The sequence below is a fragment of the Siphateles boraxobius genome, unplaced genomic scaffold (assembly GCF_051911475.1).
Source record: "Siphateles boraxobius isolate OS27281-9 unplaced genomic scaffold, OSU_SipBor_1 22, whole genome shotgun sequence".
Lineage (NCBI taxonomy): Eukaryota > Metazoa > Chordata > Actinopteri > Cypriniformes > Leuciscidae > Siphateles > Siphateles boraxobius.
In genome coordinates this window covers 29995039-30017943 of record NW_027508833.1, presented here as the reverse complement: position 1 = coordinate 30017943, position 22905 = coordinate 29995039, and the positions used below count along the sequence as shown (strand labels likewise).

Sequence of the window (22905 nt, the reverse complement as noted above, 5' to 3'; positions counted from 1 at the left end):
CAACTCTTGCATTAGGTGTATGGTAAACCCTTGGCAAAAGCCCTTCATTTGGTATGGATGTGAGTTTATCTCAACTTGTTTCTCCTTTTATCAATGTTATAGTTTTAGCTGGTGGTGGGAGCCTAATGGTTAAGGATTTGGGATGGTAATACAAAAGACTGGTGGTTTGATTCCAAGTAACGAGAAGTTGAGTTTTCCACAGGAAAAGTCTGTGGTTCTTTGTCATCAAAGCGAAGAGAAATTCTGTTCGGTCACACGTGAGAAGCCCTCTGACTCACTGCTAAAACATCCACAAGATGATGATTCATTCTCTGCTTCGGGCATAAAATAAGCTTTAGTTTTCAACAAAAAAAAAACATATATAATTTTGTTACAGGACTGCCAGCCTTCCTTTTAATGTGTTTTCAAAGTATTAAAGGAAATCATGCCTGTTATTCAGGCCATGTGAGCTGTCTGAACTTGTTTGTTCAGCATGAGGAAACATGAAACATTGCAGTAGAAACACTGAACCAGATCGGTCGGGTCTGTTTTAAAGTTTTTCATGGTTAACACTTCTTTATTATGGGGAAATGGTTAACCTCATTTGGATTTGCATTTGTATACGGAATTTAACTTCTAAATTAGATTTTTACCAACAAAAATATTAGTTAAACATACACCAAACATGCAGAATATGTATGGTTAGCAAATGTTGGTATTTGTGAATTAAAGCATTAATGATGATGAAAAGAGATGGAGAGGAAGTAAAGCAAGAGCACAGTCAACAGGGAGTGGAATGTCGGTTGTGTTAAAAAAGGAAAGAGACTTGTTGGATCGGTTTCCACACCTTAAGAACGTAACTTACAAAACCTGCTTCAACATGAAGTTAGCTACATCTACCCTACCCTTTCACTGTACAGAGGTTATGAAGATATCAAGAATAATAGAGAGAGACAGGCTGGTACATTGGTGGTGAAACAGGGAGGGACATTTTTTTGTCTTGGTGCAATTCTATCTACTGAAAAGTGTGGATACTGAATGGTGTGACCGGAATACAGTTGAAATACAATCTAGTTACATAATGGCCTAAAGATTCATTTAAGAAAAGTGGTTTGTTATTCCACAGTGTGACAGGCATTTACAAAATCTCTCTCTAAATATATATATACACACCGGTATATATATACACACACACACACACAACATAACATCTCTCAATTGGCCATTTCTGGCTTTAGTTTTGAAAATGTGTGTGTGTATATATATATATATACACACGCACACACATCATAACATCTCTCAATTGGCCATTTCTGGCTTTAAATTTGAAAATATATATATATATATATGAAGAATTATATTTCCTTGAAAGTACATTAAAAATTAAACTAGATTTCTTACTCATTCTGTCTTGTCATTTTGCAGCTTGATGCAGAAAATGAAATGTCATGTCGACACACCACATGATGTTTATCTCGGTGTATTTTCATTCTTGCCATTTTTTGCTCCACAGCTTATCACATGCAGAGCAACTGGTTTTAAAAGTTAAATCAAATCTGTGAACAGCAAAGTCACCGCTTTCATCTGCATCCTCTAAAGTCAGACATCACTGAATTAAATGGGCAACAGATTGTAAGAAAATAAAAAGCAGATTTTAATGTATCTCAAATGTAAACAACTCTAAACACACAGCAATGAGGAAAGAATCCTGAAAGGTTAGCATACGAACAGAGGAACCTCAGAGAATGTTTACTTTTATGTTTATCATTGAACTCACTCATACACACACAGGCTAAACAGCCTCTTTTAAATTTGCTCATATTGGCAGTGTTGAAAGTCTTTATCTATAAATTCTTGAAATTTTAAATACTGCAAAATCTTGGAAAACATTAGATTGAAGCACCACAGTTTATGCACACATTAGCATAAACACACACACACACTAGCTTAATATACAAAAAAAATAACTCAGCAAAAATTACAAAATATTGAACAGTAATAATAAAAATAATAAAATGCACAAATTTGTAAACAAACAAATTTACATTCAAATTTATGTATAAATTAGGGTTCACTTTCTAGGTTTACAAAATAATGGATTTGGGGATGTATTTGTACAAATGTGTTGACTGTAAATAGATGGAGAAGAAATGTAGATATCTTTGCATGCTGTTCTTACATCCAACAGAATAAAATCATTTTACAAGTAAAAACCGATTGAAGATAATTATGGAAGCCTGTTTCCGCCTCATAGAAAGAAATAGAAAAGGTAATTATGAGATGAGTTTAAGCTAAAATAAGAAATAAGGCCACATTGTGACATATAAAGTCACACTGTGAGTCAGAATTCTGATATTCAAAGGGAAAGTCAATTTAAAAATTAAAATTTATACAAATGCGGTGACATTTACTCACTGCCATGTCATTCTAAACCTGTCTGACTTTCTTCTGTTGAACACAAAAGATATTTTGGGGGAAAAAATCCTCCATGTTTTTTGGTCATACATTGGAAGTCAATGGGGTGCAATGTTGTTTTGGATCCCATTTACCTCCATTATATTGACAAAAACATTAAAAACCTTCTTCTGAAGTATTTTATATTCTACAGAAGAAAGTCAAATGGGGTCAGAATGACATGAGGGTGAGTAAATGATGACAGATTTTTCAAATTGTGAAATATTAAGATGGAAACAGGTTTTCATAGATAAAGGCCTTTTTTGTTTCCTGCACACACAAAAAATAGTACAATTGAACAATTATTAAAATATGTGAACGGAAGAGTGCTTAAGCATCATTTGCAGTCACGTTATGCTTGTTAGTGTCAATTGAAAAACTGACAAATATGTAGTAATTAATAGTAATTATCTGGTCTTATACCAAGTGTTTCGTATTTTCTTCTCGATCAAAGTGTCCTTTGGTGTTCTGGAGCTTGGCCTAACAGAAGCCACACCACACCCAAAACCCTGAACTGACTTGCTTTAGTCAGACTGAAGACAGTGTCATCCTGAATGATGGCGTTTTGACCCAAATAAACTTTTCAAATATACAATGTTGTTTATCAGGCCACAACTTTTTTTTCCAGCAAAAAGATCCAGTGGATATAGGGTGAGCATACAAGCAGCTTCCTCTATTGCCAACCGTCCATTTAGTTAGTCTAGTTCGAGTGCCTATTATGGTAATCTTGAAATTTTTTTTCCATCTCTTCGGATGAGATGACCGTACTGTATGCTGGCGCTGGCTGGTCATTCCTCAGCAGTTTCTTGCTGTTTGTCTCTAAAAGAGTATTTGAGCCCCTCATGTTTGCAATGGACCTTGCCTTGTTTACCTGCCGTGACCCTTGCACCCTGTGGACACACTCAAAGCAGCGTTTGCCCACCAGGTAGAGTGTCTCGATGAGCGTGAGCAGGATGCACACCAGACTTGACACCACCATGAAGATGGTGAATATTCGTTTCTCTGTGGGCCGAGAGATGAAGCAGTCAACCACATTGGGGCAGGGAGACTCAGAACACTTCACCATGGTGGGGAAGTCATAGCCCTCATAGATGTGATATAGCAGATACACGAAGGTCGCATCCACTCCTATCTTAAATACCAGCGAGAGGACGTACGTCCACCAAAGTCCACCGCGCTTCTTTCCGGTGTTGATGTACAGCCGCTGACAGTCGTCACCGTATTTCATGCGGTGCTTGCGTTCACGTTCGTCGCGGTACGCCACATGCAGGACCACGAGGAATGACGGGCAGGTGACGAAGATGAGCTGCAGCGCCCACAGTCGTATGTGGGACACTGGGAAGAAGTGGTCGTAGCAAACGTTGTGGCAGCCAGGCTGAGCAGTGTTACATGCAAAGTCTTTCTGCTCGTCGCCCCACACCTTCTCTGCAGCAACAACGAAGACCATGATCCTGAAAAGGAAGACAATGGACAGCCAGACACGACCAAACGCGGTGGAGTACTTGTTGACCCCGCTCAGGAGACCCTGAAGAAAAGCCCAATTCATGGCACCTGAGAGCGATCAGGTTATCTCACCTGAATACCTCTCACCTGGAAGGGAGGGGTGCAGAAAAAGAGAGAGTGAGACAAAACATCTCAAAGAAACTTGCCATTACCACACATTACAATTTATTTGGGTAGTTTTTGAAAGTTAAACTACACATCATCTGGGATAAGTTTGATATTAAAGCAGGGGTTCTTTAATCTTTTAGAAAGTTATATTTAAACAAGTTATATTGTATGAAACTGACTGTTGAATTTGAAGGCAGGCTTATAATTAAAAGCAGTACCTTATTAATACATTCAGTTACTTTATGTCGGTTTTAAAGCTTTTAAAATAATTGCTAGTGATGTACAGTCATTTATATTACTTTATAATGATACTAACTAACTAACTACATCTGAATGAAGGAGGCGCAAAAAGCATTTATCTAAACTTTCAGCGTTTGCCCACCAAAAAAATGTAAAGTTGCATGCTTTATTTCTTTGATCATAACATTAGTTATGATCAAACTATTATTAGAATAAACAAGACAATTTTTAGGCAAAAAAATCTCCTTGTGTTTCACTATTCAGGCAAGTAGTTTAGAAATGCCTTTAGATTTCCATCTTATATGGATGCGGTTAAACGGAATAGATATATTTAGACGGGTATTATGATGATGTGTAGCTAAATTGTGCACAATCGCCGAACATTTCAAACTGTCGACTCATTTCACAAATAGGCTATCTACAAAAGTTTTTGACCCGTTAAAAAAACTTACGGAATTTGTAGATGAGACTTGGTAATCTCTAAATATTAACAACAAATGTATTAGTAAAACAAACAAACGGAGGAATATTTAGTGTATACTTACAGACTGAGGATTCACAGTCGTCTTCACTGTAGTCGCAGCGCCGTGAATGTGTTGTACAGGGTCGGGCTTGCGAACTGCGGGCGTTAAACCAAACAACTGTGACACGTGTGATGAAGTGTACACATCGACGCCACCTAGTGGAGAACATGAACGACGCTTTTATTCCACCAACTGATGTGTCTCAAAAATTGTATAAAAATATTTGACATCAGTGTCAAAGAAAAAATAATAAAATATTTAATATATTTAATATTTTTTGTAATGCATTTTATATATTCTAGACTCATTATAACACGTAAACTAAAATGTTTCAAGCAACATTTTTATTGTAAATGTCTATACGCCCAACAGTCGTATCTCAAAATATTAGAATAGGCCTAATTCATTTTAAGTTTGATAACATTTAACATACAGTAGAGTAGCATGGGGGAAGATGACCCCCTTAAGAACACTGTGGATATACTTTTAAATTGTATTTAGATATGTTTAGCATGCGCATGATGATGATGTGTCAGTCATTGTGGCATTTGCTAATTTAGTTATAGCACAGAATTTAAAATATTAATAGAGGTGTAAGATGGGGTAATCTTACCCCAAGGGTCTAATTTTATATTTTTTCTTCAAAATAAAAACTATGAATTTTACACCACAAATCTAAAAACAACAGTGTTTCCATTTGTCAAAAGTGCTGAGATGAGATTTTGCGCCATCTATGGTCAGGAGAAAACATTAAGGTGTGTGTAATTGTACCTGATATAAATACCAGGTATCTTTAGTTCTGCCTACTTGACAGTTGTCCAGAAGACGATTATCGACATCCGCCACAGCTCATTGCCAAGCATATTCATGGAAAGTTAATTTGAAGGAAGAAGTGTGGCAGGAAAAGTTGCACAAGTAACAGGGATGATAGCCTTGAGAAGATTGTCAAGCAAAGGGAATCAGTGCATCAAGAGCCACCACACACAGCCTTCAGGAAATGGGCTACAACCGTCACATATAGTACATGCCACTCCTGAACCAGAGACAACATCAGAAGCGTCTAACCTCGACTAAGAAAAACTGGACTGTTGCTCAGTGGTCCAAAGTCCTCTTTTCAGTCAATTATTGCATTAATAAACATACTTTTCAGAACTGGAACATTTTTGTATTGTAAATCCTTTTCTGATTGATATTAGCAGGACATTTGTGATACTAGATTTTTGAGTTGTAAGCTGTAATCATCCAAATAAAAAAAGGCTATAAATATTTTTCTTTACATATAATAAATCTACAATATATGAAAGTTCCACTTGTATAATTAAATTATCAACAAAAAAAAAAGAACTTCATAATATTCAAACATGTTTGAGATGTACTTGTACACAAGAGCACAAAGGAAGAGCAACTGTATCCTAAAAACTGTAAATCACTTGTGCTGACTAGATTCATTTCTTTTGTTAATGACCCAGGAATTTTCATCTTTAACATTTTTCCTGACATTTTTGACCACTGAATAAGCTTTTATAAAAAGCAATTAACATAGATTGCAATAAACAGTAATTTCTAGCTGATGAAATCATTTAGAGCCAAGCATAACATTTGACAAATTCCCATTACTTTTGTAGAGCTAGAGAAAGAGAATATATATATATATATATATATATATATATATATATATATATATATATATATATATAATGTATTTACATGCATACAGCCAGCCTTCAGGTTGATCCATTTCACATCACTGCTGTCAATTAGAGCCAGGAAAGAAAATGTGAGATGAAATGAATCCAAACAAGAGATGAGAACAAAGCAGTATTTATTTCATTTAAATGCAATCGAGCAGAGGGGATTGAAGGGGATTTGGTTTTGGAAACCCACAGTATCCCATTGTAGCTGGGCAAACAGAGGCAGTTAGAGGTCAAAGGAAAGGTGACCCGAATGGACCTCAAATGTGTGTGTGCTCTCTCCGTACGGAGCTGTCAGTCACCCAGACTGAGGGTCACATGCCCTTCATGACTGTTCTGAGAAAGACAACCACAAGTCCAGGCTGCATTGGCTATCGGAATTCTATAAAACATAACCTTTTGTTTTGTTACAATAAAATTCAACAAAATGAAAAATAAAATGAAATCATATATAAATGCAAGGGTGCTTTTTGGGGGGTATTATTCCTCCTCGCTTTCATTTTCAGGGTCCAGATCTGAATCCCCATTTGCTTTTGATTCATCTTTCATATCTTCCTCTTCATCCTCCTCTTTGTGGTTCTTTTTGTCTTCTGTCAATTCCATTGCCGTCTCATCCTCCTCCCAGTTCTGAAAAAACAAGTCAACATGAGAACAATCTCATAATGCCGCTCTCCAAACACCCCAGAAGGAAAAACTGAGAGAGAGCATCTTACATCAGAGTCATCCTCAGGACGCCCTTCATCTCCTGAACCTTCATCCTCAACTGAAGACTCTGTAGAAAAAAGCAAGTGTTTGTTATTTATTTTTGCCATGTCAATATTCAATGCCAATCACAAACTAAAAAAAAAAAAAAAAAAAATTATATATCTGGAAAAATCAAGAGACCACTGCAAAATGATCAGTTTCTCTGGTTTTACTATTTAGAGATATGTGTTTGGGTAAAATAAACATTTTTGTTTTATTCTATAAACTACTGACAACATTTCTCCCATATTCCAAATAAAATTGTCATTTAGAGCATTTATATGCAGAAAACGACAACTGGTCAAAGCCTCGAATAATGGAAAGAAAATAAGTTCATATTCATTTTCAAACACAATGCTAATGTTTTAGCTTAGAAAGAGTTCAGAAATCAATATTTGGTGGAATAACCCTTATTTTCAATAACAGTTTTCATGTGTCTTGGCATGCTCTCCACCAGTCTTTCACATTGCTGTTGGGTGACTTTGCCACTACACATAAATACTCTAAATGACTATATTTTTATTTGTAATTTGGGAGAAATGTTGTCAGTAGTTCATATGCCATTTCATTAATGCCATTTTGATGGGAAAAATCAGTCGAAATGGGTACACTAATAAACACAAAAATATTGAGCAGCAGCATTGGTTTTCAGCGTGAATGCTGCGAAAAACACAAACCACATCTAAAACAGGATAGAGCTTTGACAATTGACTAAACGGATAAGAGAAAAAATCTGAGGTATTTTAGAGACTGCCGAAAGCTATAGAAAAGGCAAATGAATCAATGCAATTCACAGAAACAACTGGACTAAATATTTATCATCTTATATTCCGCATAACTGTATGCTTTTTAAACAAAGTTTTAGAGCTGGATAACATAATGTATGCTATATAACATTGATATATGTTGTGTTAGGATGGCTATTTATCGAAATATTATGCTGAAGTAAAACCTGGTCAGACAAACTTGATAACACACTTTTTATTCTCTTCTCCAACTCCCAACTAGGGGGCAGTAATTAACGACATAACATTTAACCATATCACTACATCCCCCTTTCTGAGATTTATGCTTAACATCACATCAGATACATAAATATATGTGTGTGTGAGAATGTAAATTACATAGTTTTACAGATTACTACAAAACTACAAAATCTGTTATCTCTTTTATATTATTATTATAACCGTAGCATATTAACATTTTTAACAATTTTCTTTTGAAAAAGTTTATTATCTCTTCTTTTCCCCACACACTTTCCATACCCATCACATCTGCACAAATAAAACAAATTAATATTTTTTTCTTCTTTTTTTCTCTCTTAAAGAACATATTTTTTTCCTAAGAAGGGTGGGGTAGACTGCCCATACCTTCTACTGAGTGTGTGGGTTTATTCTGCCCCGCAGCAAATCACTCAGTTCTCCCAACAGTACCTGCTAACTATGCACAAAGTCCTTCAAGTACCTTCGGGGTCTTCTGTCCCTGGAAGGATACCTTTTCACCGGAGTGCTGAGAAGGACTGAAGCATTATCCGAACATACACCAGCTGGTCCACAACCAGAATTTTTTTTCCCAGTACGATTACGATTACGATTATGACTACGATTCCGACGAAGAATACCCTTAGGTGATTCCACCAGGTATGATCTTGGAGTCTCCGCTTTCATTACCACAGCCCCTTTTTCTTTAGTGTCTTTAATCCACACTAGCTCACCTGGATGCAACTGTGGCAAGTCATGAGTTCTGTGTCTATTATTATACTGTTTACTTTGTTTCTCTCTCTTAACCATCTACTCTGCTTTCAGACAATCCATGTCCGTCCAACCTATGTTCAACATGGACGGAATAACTGGGACAGTCGTGCGACGCTTTCGGCCCATCAGCAGTTCTGCTGGACTATATCCATTAGCTAATGGTGTTGCCCGGTACTCCATAAGAGCAAGATATGGATCTGATGCTTTGGTAAGAAGATCCTTCACAGTCCTCACTGCCCTTTCAGCTTCCCCATTGGCTTGAGGATAGCTGGGACTGGAAATCGTATGAGAGAAACCCCACTCTTTAGCGAATTTCTTGAAATATTCTGCACTGAATTGTTGTCCATTGTCTGATATCACCTCAGTAGGAACTCCGTGTCGGGCAAACATACTTTTAAGATGGGTTACCACACCTGTAGCAGTTGTTGATGACAGTTTCGCTATTTCTACAAACCGGGAAAAATAGTCAATCACCAGCAAAATATTGATCCTCTTTCCACTGAAACAGATCTGCTCCAACTTTTGTCCAAGGCCTTTCAGGGAATTCTGTGGGAATCAATGTCTCTTTAAAGTTCTTCCTTTGGCTTGCACATATATCACAATTTGTCCACCTTTGACTGAAGCTGTGCGCTGAGGCCTGGCCACCAAACTGACTGCTTAGCACGTTCTCTACACTTTGCAACGCCCTGGTGTGCATTGTGCAATTTCTCCAGGATATCACTCTGTAGTGTTTCTGGAATTACCAGTCGACAGCCTTTTAACAACAGTCCATTTTCTATGGTTAACTCCCCAGCAAATTGAAAGTACTGCTGCACCATGGTTTCCACTCTGTTTTTAGACGGCCAGCCCTCTAGAGCGTACTTTCTCACCAGCTGTAAAACTGGATTAGCTTCCTGATGTTGCTGAATTTCGCGAAGTCTCTTTTCAGTTGCCGGTAAGCTTGTGACAATAAAGTTCACGTACAGGTTCATCTCTTCCTTTTGTTGTCCGTCAGGTTCTCTTTCTTGTCCAGGTGCTCTAGAGAGGACATCAGCAGTCGCAATATTTTTTCCTGGAACATGCGAAATAGTGTAAGTGAATTTCATGAGTCTCATCCTCAATCTTTGGATACGTGATGGTAGTTCGTCTAGGTTCTTTGAACTCAAGAGGGGTACCAATGGTTTGTGGTCCGTTTCTACATGAAAGGAAAGACCTACGAGAAAGTCTGAGAAGTGCTCACAAGCCCATGTGACAGCTAAGGCCTCCTTTTCAATTTGCGCATATCTCCTTTCCATGTTTGTGAGTGCTCTTGACGCGTAGGCAACAGGTTTAAGCTGCTCACCTTGCATCTGTATCAATACATCTCCCAGCCCATATGAAGATGCATCAGCTGAAACAACTGTGGTGTTTTTTGGATTGTAAAGAGCCAGCCCTGGCGGTGTGCTTAGATCTCTTTTAATGTTCTCAAAAGCTTTCTGTTGTTGCTCTCCCCATGCCCACACATTCTTTTTCTGCAGTAGATCTCTCAAAGGATGCGTTTTCTCAGCTATAGGTTTGGTAAAAACTTCCCTAGGTGATTTATCATGCCCATGAATCTCGGTACTTCACTTACATTTTTCGGCTCTCTCATTTGTGTGACTGCCCGCACCTTCTCAGGACCCGGATGAACTCCTGACTCATCCAGTATCTGCCCAAGGAACTTCACACTCTTCTTAGAGAATTCACATTTATCATTGAGAGTCACTCCTTCCTTTTGCAGTTTTTGCAGCACAGCAAAGAGACGTTGATCATGTTCTGTCTGGGACGCTCCGAACACTAATATATCGTCCATGTGGCACAAGACTCCTTCTAGGCCCTCCAGCATTTGCGACATCCTTTTCTGGAAGTGTTCTGGAGGCGACGATATTCCAAAACAAAGTCGGTTGAAGCAGAACCTTCCAAAAGGAGTAATAAAGGTAGTGAGGAGGGCTGAATTCTGTGATAAAGGAATCTGCCAGAATCCTGAGTTGGCATCGAGTTTTGAGAAGACCGTGGCTCTTTCCAGTTGACCAAGAGAATGTTCCACTGAAGGAAGAATGTATCTTTCTCTGGTTACTGCGCAGTTGAGCTTTGTTAGATCTACACATATGCGTACTGCTCCGCTTGGTTTTGGAACAACGACCATGCCAATCGGTCGTTCTACTCTGGTAATCACTCCTTGATTCTCAATGCGTTACAATTCCTGTTTCACTTTTGACATGAGGGGTAATGGAATACGACAAGGTGTTGACAGTGAAAAAGGCTTAGCGTCAGGCTTTAGAGATATCTCATAGTCTCCCTGCAGTTTTCCCAGACCCTGGAATAATTCTGGAAACTGTCTTTTCACTGACTGCAGACTATCAAGGTTCACTGTATCGATTCTTGCTATGATGTCTAGAGCATGGATTGCCGGCCGCCCGAGTAGTGCCATTTTCAATCCCGATATCACATATATGTCTTGAGTAGTGGCTTTTTTTTTCGTGCTGAGTTTAGCTGTGCATCTACCCTTGACCTGCAGTGAGTCTTGACCTGGTCCCAGCAGTATCTTTGAGGTTTTCTGCAGTTCACCAAAGTTTTCCTCCTTAAACAGTTCTTCAGAAACCACCGTGACATCTGCTCCCGTGTCCACTTTGAACCACACCTCAGAATTAAGAATTATTCACTTTTAGTTTAATCAGCCAGGGGGGCATCATTCTGCTCTGTACTAACAGTACCTAAGAATGCTATGTGCTTTTTTTTTATTGTTCATCGCGAGTCATGTTTACTTCACTTATCCCTCTGGACCTGCAAACTTTCGCATAATGACCCTTTTTCTTACAAAGGTTGCAGAATGCTTGTCTTGCTGGGCATTGAAATTTGCTGTGAGATGGAGTTTTTCCACACCACTTACATGAGATGGACTTTTCTGACACTGTTTGCTTCTCTGCCATCCTAGCAGGCTTCCTCTGCATCATATCTCGTCCTTTATTGAAAGGTCGTTGCTGTACATGAACAATGTCAGCATTTGTTGCTATGTCACTCTTCAAATTGCCTTTCAGCTCCTCTTGCTGTTTCTTTACCAGCTCACTTTGGCATACACGCGTGACAGCCTTCTCTAGAGTGAATTCAGAATCCATCTGAAGTTGCTCTGACAATCTTTTATCTCTCAGTCCAACCACTAATCTGTCCCGAATAGGGGTGTAACGATTCACTCATTTTCTCGATGCATCGATTACAAATCCTGACGATGCATATGCATCGATCTTGAAACATGTATTTTGAATCGTGAATCATTTATTTCGGTCAATAATCGATTTAAAATGCTAAGAATCGAATAATTTGCGATTCTATAGCGATTCAGTGCTTTACAATATGTAAACATTAAATGAATACATGCGTGAATTAATGGAGGCGTTACTTGTGCGACATCATTTAGCCCCGTTCACACCGCCAGCGACTTTGTCGCTGTATGTCGCTAGGCTCTGTACTGTGAAGTCGCTTGTGGGCGTTCGTAGTGCTGTCGCGCTAATGTCATTGGTAGACTGGCCATATCTATACAAAATACCATCACAAGTGATATATAGAACTATAAAATTCAGCGGCAGAAGCGCCTGACCTGGGCTACAGAGAAGCAGCACTGGACTTCAGGCATTTTGGCATTTCCTTCTCCCCAGTCTTCCTTCAGACTCTGGCACCTTGATTTCCGAATGACATGCAAAATTTGCTTTCATCCGAAAAAAGTACTTTGGACCACTGAGCAACAGTCCAGTGCTGCTTCTCTGTAGCCCAGGTCAGGCGCTTCTGCCGCTGTTTCTGGTTCAAAAGTGGCTTGACCTGGGGAATGCGGCACCTGTAGCCCATTTCCTGCACACGCCTGTGCACGGTGGCTCTGGATGTTTCTACTCCAGACTCAGTCCACTGCTTCCGCAGGTCCCCCAAGGTCTGGAATCGGTCCTTCTCCACAATCTTCCTCAGGGTCCAGTCACCTCTTCTCGTTGTGCAGCGTTTTTTGCCACACTTTTTCCTTCCCACAGACTTCCCACTGAGGTGCCTTGATACATCACTCTGGGAACAGCCTATTTGTTCAGAAATTTCTTTCTGTGTCTTACCCTCTTGCTTGAGGGTGTCAATGATGGCTTTCTGGACAGTTATTAGGTCGGCAGTCTTACCCATGATTGCGGTTTTGAGTAATGAAACCGGCTGGGAGTTTTTGAAAGACTCAGGAATCTTTTGCTGGTGTTTAGAGTTAATTAATTGATTCAGATGATTAGGTTAATAGCTAGTTTAGAGACCCTTTTCATGATATGCTAATTTTTTGAGATAGGAATTTTGGGTTTTCATGAGATGTCTGCCAAAATCATCAGTATTAAAACAATAAAAGACCTGAAATATTTCAGTTGGTGTGCAATGAATCTAAAATATATGAAAGTTTAATTTTTATCATTACATTATGGAAAATAATGAACTTTATCACAATATGCTAATTTTTTGACAAGGACCTGTAAGTGATCTTCCAGATTTAGACCATAATTACTGTATATAAAGCGTTCACAGGCAAATTTGCTTTATTTCCCTTGGTCGAAATCAGGCACATATAAATATCAGGAAACAATTCCTGGCTGCATGGCAAAACCCGATCACTGGATCTTGGGTAAGTTGTAAGGAACACTATATTGAGTCCAACCTTTAGTTTAAACTGATAATTGTTCGTTTTACTCGCGTTTTCGCTGTTTCCCCAATAAAATCCAGTCATGCAGCAGTTCTTTTGTCACTCAGTCCAGCTGACTGTGTTCCGGTGGCAAAGTGATGTCAATGCATACCCTCTATTGGTCTTGATTAAACTACTAATTAAGAACCATTTAAACTTCTTAAGTGATTCAACTACAATTTTATTGGTTCATTATATTTGAGTGTATTTTACTACAAAAACATACTGCGAACTGTTACCAAAATAATAAAAGAGCTCATTACCTTCTTCATAAACCAGTTTTGCTGTGCGATCAACATCAGTTCCCTTTCAAGGCGGTAACTCAACATTACTTCAGCTTTGACGTATATGGGAGCTCCCCACTTTTGCTGAAATCTTATGGGCTAACGCCAGCTGGGGACAAATATAGGTCTCTGCAGGACAGTAATAGGAGTTACCAGATCAGTGGGCGACAGAGGGGCGTTTTCAACCGCGTTACCTGATTTGCCCACAGCAATGTGGGGGGTAGTCACAGTGAGGGTAGGTTTAGGGGCGGGGTCAGGTGAAAGGCATCATTTTCATTCAAGCGGCAACCTCCCCGTCTCTCTCTTGAAACCAACACGGAAGTGAATTAAACTGCAATTCATCGACTGACCGCTTGAGGCAGGCTGCAAAAGTGAGTCAAATCTGTATCTCCCCCATGTTAAAATCCCCAACTTTACAGCAGAAAAAAATATGTTTACAGCCTGGAGCAAAAAGTGGTTTTGGTCTATAGAGCTAATTTTGCCCTTCATGACAACTGTGAGGGGGGGTGAATTTTTTTACACCTCATCCGTTTAAATTATATTAAGCCTTAAAGTTCTGCATAATTAAGGGCGTGGCCACTTGCGTGACTGGTGGATTGTGGCTGCTATAACTGCTAGCCGACGTTTGTCTCTGTTAACGTCACCCTCAGCTGCTGTACTTGCCATCTCTGCAGTGTTTGTGCTTTTTTCGGGATTATTTCATACAATTTAATACACGCATCATACCTTTGCCCACGCCGTTGGATTCCGTCGGTGTCGAGTATGGAGAGAACAACCAGCGTTGTATTTCCAGTTGTTTTCCTCGCATGCACTAATGGATGTCTGACAATTTCGTTGCTTTTTGGAGTATACTGTACAGGCTACACTCGTTATGCGGTACCGTTGCTCTCAAACTTTTAAGTGTTAAATAAAAAGTACCGTGAGAAAATCCTGCAGGTGTCAGTGCTTTCTCTCCGTCCATGCAATAGATACACACCCTTGAATGAGCGCGGATTTCTAGTGCATTTACTTGAACTTCTGAGGTAATATTTTTGGTTTAACCCATTTGAGAAATTGAGAAGCGGCCAAAATCAGATTTTAAAATCAACTGAACTGAATAAAGCTCTTGATGAACTTGACGTGCGATGCCGCACTGACTGACATGTATGAATCACTGTCACACGCACAAGCTCAGAGCAATATTGTAAGTTACTGCATGATAATACATTTTTAACTAGCAGAATAATAATGCATCCCGATACACATAGTCTCACTTTTAGTTACGTCTTTTAATTATTATAGTATTTTGAAGGGCAAAAACATGAACTTTAACTATTGGCTTTACTTCTACATTCAGCTGTCACTTTAGCACGAGGCCAGTAGCATAGCATTAGTACCTCAGCTCCACCCACGCTCCGCCTCTTTGCCCATTTTCTTTTATCCGGGAGTGACGAGAGCTGACGCGATGCCAAGATGGCGACGGTTGGCCCCGCCTACTTTAGGCTTCAAAAGCACTCTTCAGAAACCTACGGGTGACGTCACGGACACTACGTCCATATTTTTTTACAGTCTATGTTTTCATTGCATGATTTATAAACACCCACCAGTTTGAAAACTCCCCAAAAATTTAGAAACACCCACTTGTGTTCCGCAGAGACGGGGACAGCTGGCCAATTGACGGGAAGCATGCAAATACTGACAGGTTCGCGGGCAGTATATATTGCATGGGCGCGACAATTTAGAAAATCATAAAATCTGAAAGTCAGAAAGTCAGAAATCATAATCTCTTTCTTCACGCTAGTGGAAGTTGCTATAGAGGACTACTCACCCCCTGTTTACCTCCGCATCCGATGGCTGCTACATGCCAGATATGTAGCAGATATGTCGTCTCGCGGACGACAGGTGCGCCTACTGTGCAGAGCGGCCAGTGCGCGCCCTCAGAGCCAGAAGAGCGGGCAAAGCGGGGATGAGACCCACTGCCGCCAGCGAGCCGCTGGTGGGCCCTCCCTCGCCCGAAGACGAGTTTTGACACTGTCAGCAAACCAGGCTACTTCAAGAAGGAAGGACTCCGTTCTTCCAGCACATGGTAAGTCGTGCGCGCGTCTAAAGGGACGAGAGGGAAGCCCAGGGCTCTGTGGCTTCGCACGCCCCATTCAAAGAGACCGTCTCCGTTTATCTGTGCCTGTCCGTTCGCCTCTAGGCACGGATCTTTAGCTTGCTTATCTGGCTGGAAAAGAAACGCTCCAATCCCTCCCTCCGGCCTCTTTGGGGATGCCGATTCAGTTACAGTTTGGAAGCGCAAGGCTATGAGTCGTGAATATTGCTGCTCGTTCCAGCCCTCGTCGAGGTCTTCGTCGGCACCTCTTTCCGCCTAAGTTGGCTGAGCAGCCCGCCCAGAACGGCTCCGCTCTGGGCCAAACAGGCAGAATCTTCGCCGAATCTTCGCCCTAGGCAGTGGGCGGGACCGGGAATGTAGCGACACGGTCCATGAAAAGCGCCACTTGGCGTGGGTCCGTCACTGACTTTGCCTCAAAACGCCCCGTTCTGAGAATGGAAGTGCAAAGCCGCTATTTCATGGCGCCCAAGAGGGATGGAGGACTCCGTCTGATACTGGACTTAGCTCGTTAGATAAAAAAATAATGTCATATGTCATAATAATTTTATGCGAACCTGCCTTGTTACTGCAATAGCCTACTTTTTAAACAAATTAGTTTCAATGAAAACTATTCGTGTGATGCCACTGCGCAATACACACACATTACCGCGGGATGGCGGGTGTTAATTTCATAAACTGTGGACAATGGTAGCTTATTTAATGTAGCCTATAAATTAACATGTTCAAAAAACGGATAATGTCATCATACTTGTAGTAGTGCTATCGTCGCGTAATAATCTGTTTGGTTGTAAAATGTATTACCTGAATGAAATGAACTCGAATGTATCGTCCTGTGGAATCATTCATTCACAGACAGCTTACGAAGATGTTCAACTAATACATATCTTAATCGCTGGCAAAAATATGATGCATTTTTTTATGATGCATTTGTTAGGCCCACGGCAACTTCATCCAACACTCTTGATGTTCTTAAATCTTCCTGTTACGACTCCGAGTGTGAATTGAAAGCGCTTCAGAGGATTCAGTGCGTGCAGGAAACTGAACAGACCATTCAAACTGATTTGTGAACCGATTTAGACAGATCTGCCAACTTGTTTGATGAAGTCTTTGAACAGAATCGACTCAAAAGAGTGATTCATTTGTGAATTGAGCATTGCTCATGCCCATAAAAAAGATGCAGCGCGCTTGGAATAAACTATGCATTTAACAGCATGTATTGCATAAATAAAGTAACGAGAGGAACGTCGCCCCAACGCAAGGAAGTAAATGTAGCCTACTTTGTAGACGGTTACTACCATAGACAGTAAAGGTTACTAACCGCCTCTGTTGGGCGCAGAGTTAACGGTCACGGTGCTCTTCTTCTGTTGTTTGGTTGCACTATGTATAAAACACTGGCATCCTATCGCGCAGTAGGGGGTTTCATTCATGTTAGTGACACCTTGTGTCCCCGACAGGAAAATACCCTGCTGCGCGATCTGTGACAGTTGGCGCGCCGTCAATTATGACACATTGGAATTGCGCAAAAATATAACGATATTCAAAAAAGTAATTTTATGATCGAATTTCGAACGCAATTCGACTAATCGAAGATCGTGATCTCATCCCTAATAGAAAACGCTTGCGGCATTCTGAAAAGTTGAGATGTTTCGGGCTTAGAAAACGCGTAGAAAACGCTAGGCGCGCCGTGTTCTCCTTTTTCCAAAGCCTATACGGCGGTTGCGCTCCGGAGGCGTCTGTCGTTGCTTAGCAACCATCAGCTGCGCTCTCCGTTACAGCAAGGAAAACGCTTGCGGCATTCTGGAAAGTTGAGATGTTTTTATCTCGATGCGGCGCGGACGCGCTTGGAAAAAACAAGCGCGTCGGACCGCAACCGCGTCGCTTCCATTATGAGCGCGCATACCGCGTGCCTACATTTGAAACCGCTTGCCGCGTCAAACATCGTACCGGGCAGGAAGTCAGACACAGAACGGCATAGAGGATCCAGTCGATTTTCAAAATAAAACACCTTGTAGAAGCACAAAAAAAAAATCAATAAGGTAGCACAACTGTCCGCTCCTGAGCCAAAAGAGGACAAATGAACAACAAATAAACAACGCTCCGATTCTGAGGAAAAATTAAGAAGTCACCAACGCTCCGCTACTGAAACGCGTCTGAGACGCTTCCAGTGGACTTTGACGCCGAGCTAGGGACGCATCAAAAACGTGGCGCTGACGTTCTGCACCGTAGACGGATCCAGTGGATTTTAGGGGTCAGCCCTGTTTATACTTGACGCGTCCGCATGAGCGCGAGTCTCAGCTGACTGCGCGCGCACCTCTCCAAACGGACGAGGCGTTTTTTCTTGACACGCTAGCCGTTGTGTTCTGTGAAACGACAGGGGGCGACTCGGAGTAATTCTCCTCTAAACCACCAGGAATCAGCAGTGAAGAAGTAGTTTGCCGTTTATTAGTAGTTTATTAATTGCTGATTCATATAAAAAGAGTAATAAATGCAGTAGGTTTATTGTAGTTTCACTGCATTTAAACTAGTTAAACAAGCCTTATTGAAGAGTGTGTAAACCTTAATTTCATCAGCAGGGCTTACTTCTGCTATTGTAGGCTTATTTTGTAAATGTAAGCAGTTACTTTAAACAAATGCAAACTGCGTGCTTAATGCAAATGTGTTCCTATTCACAAAATTAGAGTCTTTTATGGTCGCCCATCAATGCAAATGTCTCTAGAAGGATCATAAACAGGCTGGTACAGACGTACCAGCTCGGACAGTATCGGCTCGAAGTTGTGCATCTTCGGATGTGGCGCCGCGCTCATTGTTACAAAAAGTGCCGTGCACACCGCCAGGCGAAATGGGGTCTTGCGCAGGGGCGTCATGCAAGCCAAAATTCTGGGAGGGGGGGAGCTTACCTTACGGAGCTAACAGCAACCCTCCTCTATCTGAGGACTATGTTAAAGTATCTATTTTGTAAGTTTATGTAAAAGACAGGTTGATGAAAGAACTGTAAACTCAAATTCAAAAGCTTTTGAAGTCTACTTCATTAAAGCATGTTTACACACACACACTTACTGTACACTTAGGCCTACACATTATTTTAAAAACAGTACCATTGCAGTTTTTATGTTATGATTTTAAATTGGTATGTGACCAAAGAACGATCTTACATTAAAGGTACATAAAGGTGCTGAGGTCTGACTTTGTGGTGCTCTAAAATTAAGTTATTTTAATATTAATATGTGATGAAGGACTTTGAAAGAAGTTTGACAGATTTCAGTAAAATCATTGAATCACACTGCTCATTATATTTTAAATAAGTAACTTGTAAAGAGTAATTTATGAGCTAACAGAAAAGCTAGTAACTTGTACATTTAACCTACTATGGCTTATTGGCTTTGAATGGCAGGCAGTAACGTTAGACAACTAGTTTACGGTTAGACTAGGCTAGCTATCAATAACGTTACACTGACACAACTTAAGTTAATGCTCTGAATTCGCACCTAATATCAAATCCATAACTTTTTGATCACGTTAAAATTTCCAGGTTAACCACAAATAATCCCACTACCTTTTAATATCATCCGATAACTAATTCAATGCAGATTTGTTGCTTTGCCCACTTACCATTTCTAGACCATCTGTAAAACATTGCCAGCTCAACGTGCGAGATGAGTGAGTTGCTTGAACATACACAGCAAAGATTCTAGAGCGCTATGCGCGTAGAGCTCTAGATTTGATATACACAGACACCATATTAGGAAAAAGGGCGGGCTGATGCTGACCGATTTATTACACATCCAGAAGAATACATTTGAGTCGTTAAAGGCTCTGGTAATTATGGAGAATAATAGGAATAAAGTTGTGACAAAAAAATTACCAGGGAGGAAAAATCTGAGGGGGCACATGAATGGGCATGACGCCACTGGTCTTGCGCACCCAACCATAGCTGTCAACATTGAAAATAAGGGAGATTTTCCGGAATCCATCCTCAAAATAAGGGATTTTTTTAACACGATTCTTACCCACAAACTTTAAAAAAACAAACCCACTAATCATTAACAGTGAGTCTTTAGACTGTTAATGATTAGTGCAAACTCTTTAGACTGTTAATAATTAGTGCTTTTTTTTTAAAGTTTGTAACAATAAACTTTAAAACCCAGCTAACAATTTTACGTTCTGGGAAGTTCTGGGACTGTTAGTTTTTGGTTCCCAGAACGTTCCCTATTGGTTCTCCAGGAAAGTTCTCTTAACGTAAATAGAACGTTAAGATTAAATAAGGTTAGGGGAACGTTCTGGGAACCGATTTGGAAAATGAAACCTAAAAAACCTACAGGGAACGTTCTGGGAACGTTCCCTTTAGGTTATAAAAATAGAACCTAAAAAGAACCTACAGGGAACGTTCCTAGAACGTTCTCGTTTTGTTCCCAAACAATAACCAAATGGGAACCATACGGGAACGTTAGGGGAACGTTCTGTGTTAGGCCTACATATGTGAGAGAGAGAAAGAGACAGTGTGTGTGAGTATGAGAGAGAGAGAAAGAGAGTGTGTGTGTGTGTGTGTGTGTGTGTGTGTGTGTGTGTGTGTGTGTGTGTGTGTGAGAGGTAGAGAGAGACAGAGTTTGTGTGTGTGTGTCTTAGGGGTGTGACCGTAACCGTGAGACCGACGGTTATAGCTGAACACCGTCATTAGAACTCTATAACCGCCAAAATCGTATTATTAAAATATTTTTTACAAACATTTTTTATCATAGAGAATGTTTAAATACTAATATCAGCTTACGAGGGAAACGGAGGCGGTGCTTCGGAAATTCGGAGGCTGCAGCAGGAGATGATTCAGGAGAGGTCTGTGCCCCTTTACGGATCAGAGCGCACGCTGACACGGAGTTAAGCTTTGTTTATACCATGGTTTATACTCGACGCGTCCGCACGAGCGTGAAGGTGCGCGCGGCAAAAATGACGACTTGGGTGCGCAAAACCGGCAAGACCCCATTTCGCTTTGCGGTGTGCATCCGACTTCAAGCCTCTTGCGGACGCGTCGAGTATAATGCTGCGTTCACACCGGAAGCGAATAGCGCGTCAGGCGCGAGTGATTTCAATGATAAGTCAATGCAAAGACGCGTTATGCGCTTAAAAAAGTCCTGCGGCGCGAATGAGGCGTAGAGCGCGGCGCGGTAGACGAATTGCCGAATTGAGCATATGGCGCGTTACGCACGATTGATTTAGTTAGTTTGACGCGAATTCGCGTCTGCCGCCCGAGTTGAAAAATCTGAACTTCTGCGTCAATTCGCGCCGCGTTAACCAATCAGGAGCCTAGCTAGCTGCTTGCTGCTGTCACGTGGTGAAGTATCTCGATGCTTCAATCAATTATTTTGTAATATGACTGTGGTTCTAATGTTGCGTTCACACCGGACGCGAATAGCGCGTCAGACGCAAGTGATTTCAATGTTAAGTCAATGCAAAGACGCGTTACGCGCGTAAAAAATTCCTGCGGCGCGAACTCGCCACACTGGGTTCGCCTTCAAAGGGTCTGGTGGACAAAAATACGGCGAGGATTACCCCTACGCCGCCGTTCTGCTCTCCAGAGAAAAAAACAGAGCGGTGTGACTCTCTCGATGAATGTTCGATCAACATAAAAAAGATGTTTTTTTTTTTTTATGTTTTTTTACCCGCCAATGGGTTTCGATTCTGACGCATGTGACGCGCATAAATTTCGCTTCAAACTTTTTGTTTTTACGCGCGTCAGTTTCGCTCTTGACACACGAATTAACACAAAGTGGTCAAGCGTCAAACTAGACGCGGTAGACGCGAATTTGACGCGCTATTCGCGTCCGGTGTGAACGCAGCATAAACAAGGCTTTACCCATGTAAAAAATTCTTGCGGCGCAAATGAGGCGTAGAGCGCGGCTCGGTAGACGCGAATTCGCCTCATTCGCGCGTCAAGTTCACGCGAATGGCGCGAATAGATTTATTTAGTGCTTTTTGTGCATTCACGCGTTTGACGCGAATTCGCGTCTGCTGCCCAAGTTAAAAAATCGGAACTTCTGCGTCAAATTCGCGCCGCGTTAATAGGGCTGTCGCGGTGAAGGAATTTCCCTTGCGGTAATTTTGAGTGGCTCAGTAGCGCGATATTAGGTTTTACCGCCATTTATTTATTTAGATTTATTTGTTGCTATATAAATACGTGTTATGATGTGGTCAGCATACACAAAAACAATGTAACTGAATCTAAACAGCGTCTCTGCGAATTGAAAGACTGTCACTCAGCGCGCAGTTGACTGTCGGACTGTCTTTGAGTGAGTAATTAAACCGTTCATTCAACAAAAACGTTCAAAAAAGCTGATTCCTTAAGTGATAGATGTAATGAAACAAGGTGTTAATTATTTTTTAACTTTGAGCTCCACTTTTCAAGGCTCAGCTGGCCAGCAATGCTTCACTTTTGGTCAAAGCTGAAGCAATGCTATACTTAAGAGACAATGGCATTGATTCAATGCGTGACTCGCTGCTTTCCCCCACGGCTTCCTCATGCTGTGTAATGCTGACCAGCACTGACGCCATTCATGGTAAATACCCTTACACGTTAAAAGGATGATAGCCTACGACAAATATTTCGCTTTCCTTGGAAACGGCAACCTTTTCACGAATATACATGACTTGACTTCAAAGACAGACGCAGGTAATCGCAAGCGCTCAGTCGATCACATTCACTGTCTGTTTTAAGCTTAAGTCCAAATCCACGAATCCTCTGTACAAATCACCATGATAAACAGTCTTGTTATCATTATTAACTTATTTAACATTCAATACACATGGTACAAACTACGAAGGGTGGCCTTATGAAAAAAGAAAACGCGGTTCGCGGT

At 40.8% G+C, this 22905-nt stretch overlaps 1 protein-coding gene and 1 long non-coding RNA gene across 2 annotated transcripts; both read right to left on the bottom strand.

Moving 5' to 3' along the window:
• Positions 1 to 1609: 1609 nt before the first annotated feature.
• Positions 1610 to 4948, bottom strand: LOC143747121 (gap junction beta-4 protein-like). The gene is made up of 2 exons (XM_077239617.1): positions 4830 to 4948; positions 1610 to 4023 (listed from the first exon to the last, which is right to left on the bottom strand). Exon 2 carries the CDS (start codon positions 3977 to 3979, stop codon positions 3134 to 3136), a length of 846 nt encoding a protein of 281 aa, XP_077095732.1. The 5' UTR covers positions 3980 to 4023; positions 4830 to 4948; the 3' UTR covers positions 1610 to 3133.
• Positions 4949 to 7069: 2121 nt separating this feature from the next.
• LOC143746422 (uncharacterized) lies at positions 7070 to 13985 on the bottom strand. Its single transcript, XR_013206551.1, has 3 exons — positions 13945 to 13985; positions 7213 to 7271; positions 7070 to 7126 (listed from the first exon to the last, which is right to left on the bottom strand). It is a non-coding gene; the product is annotated as an uncharacterized LOC143746422 (long non-coding RNA).
• Positions 13986 to 22905: the final 8920 nt, after the last annotated feature.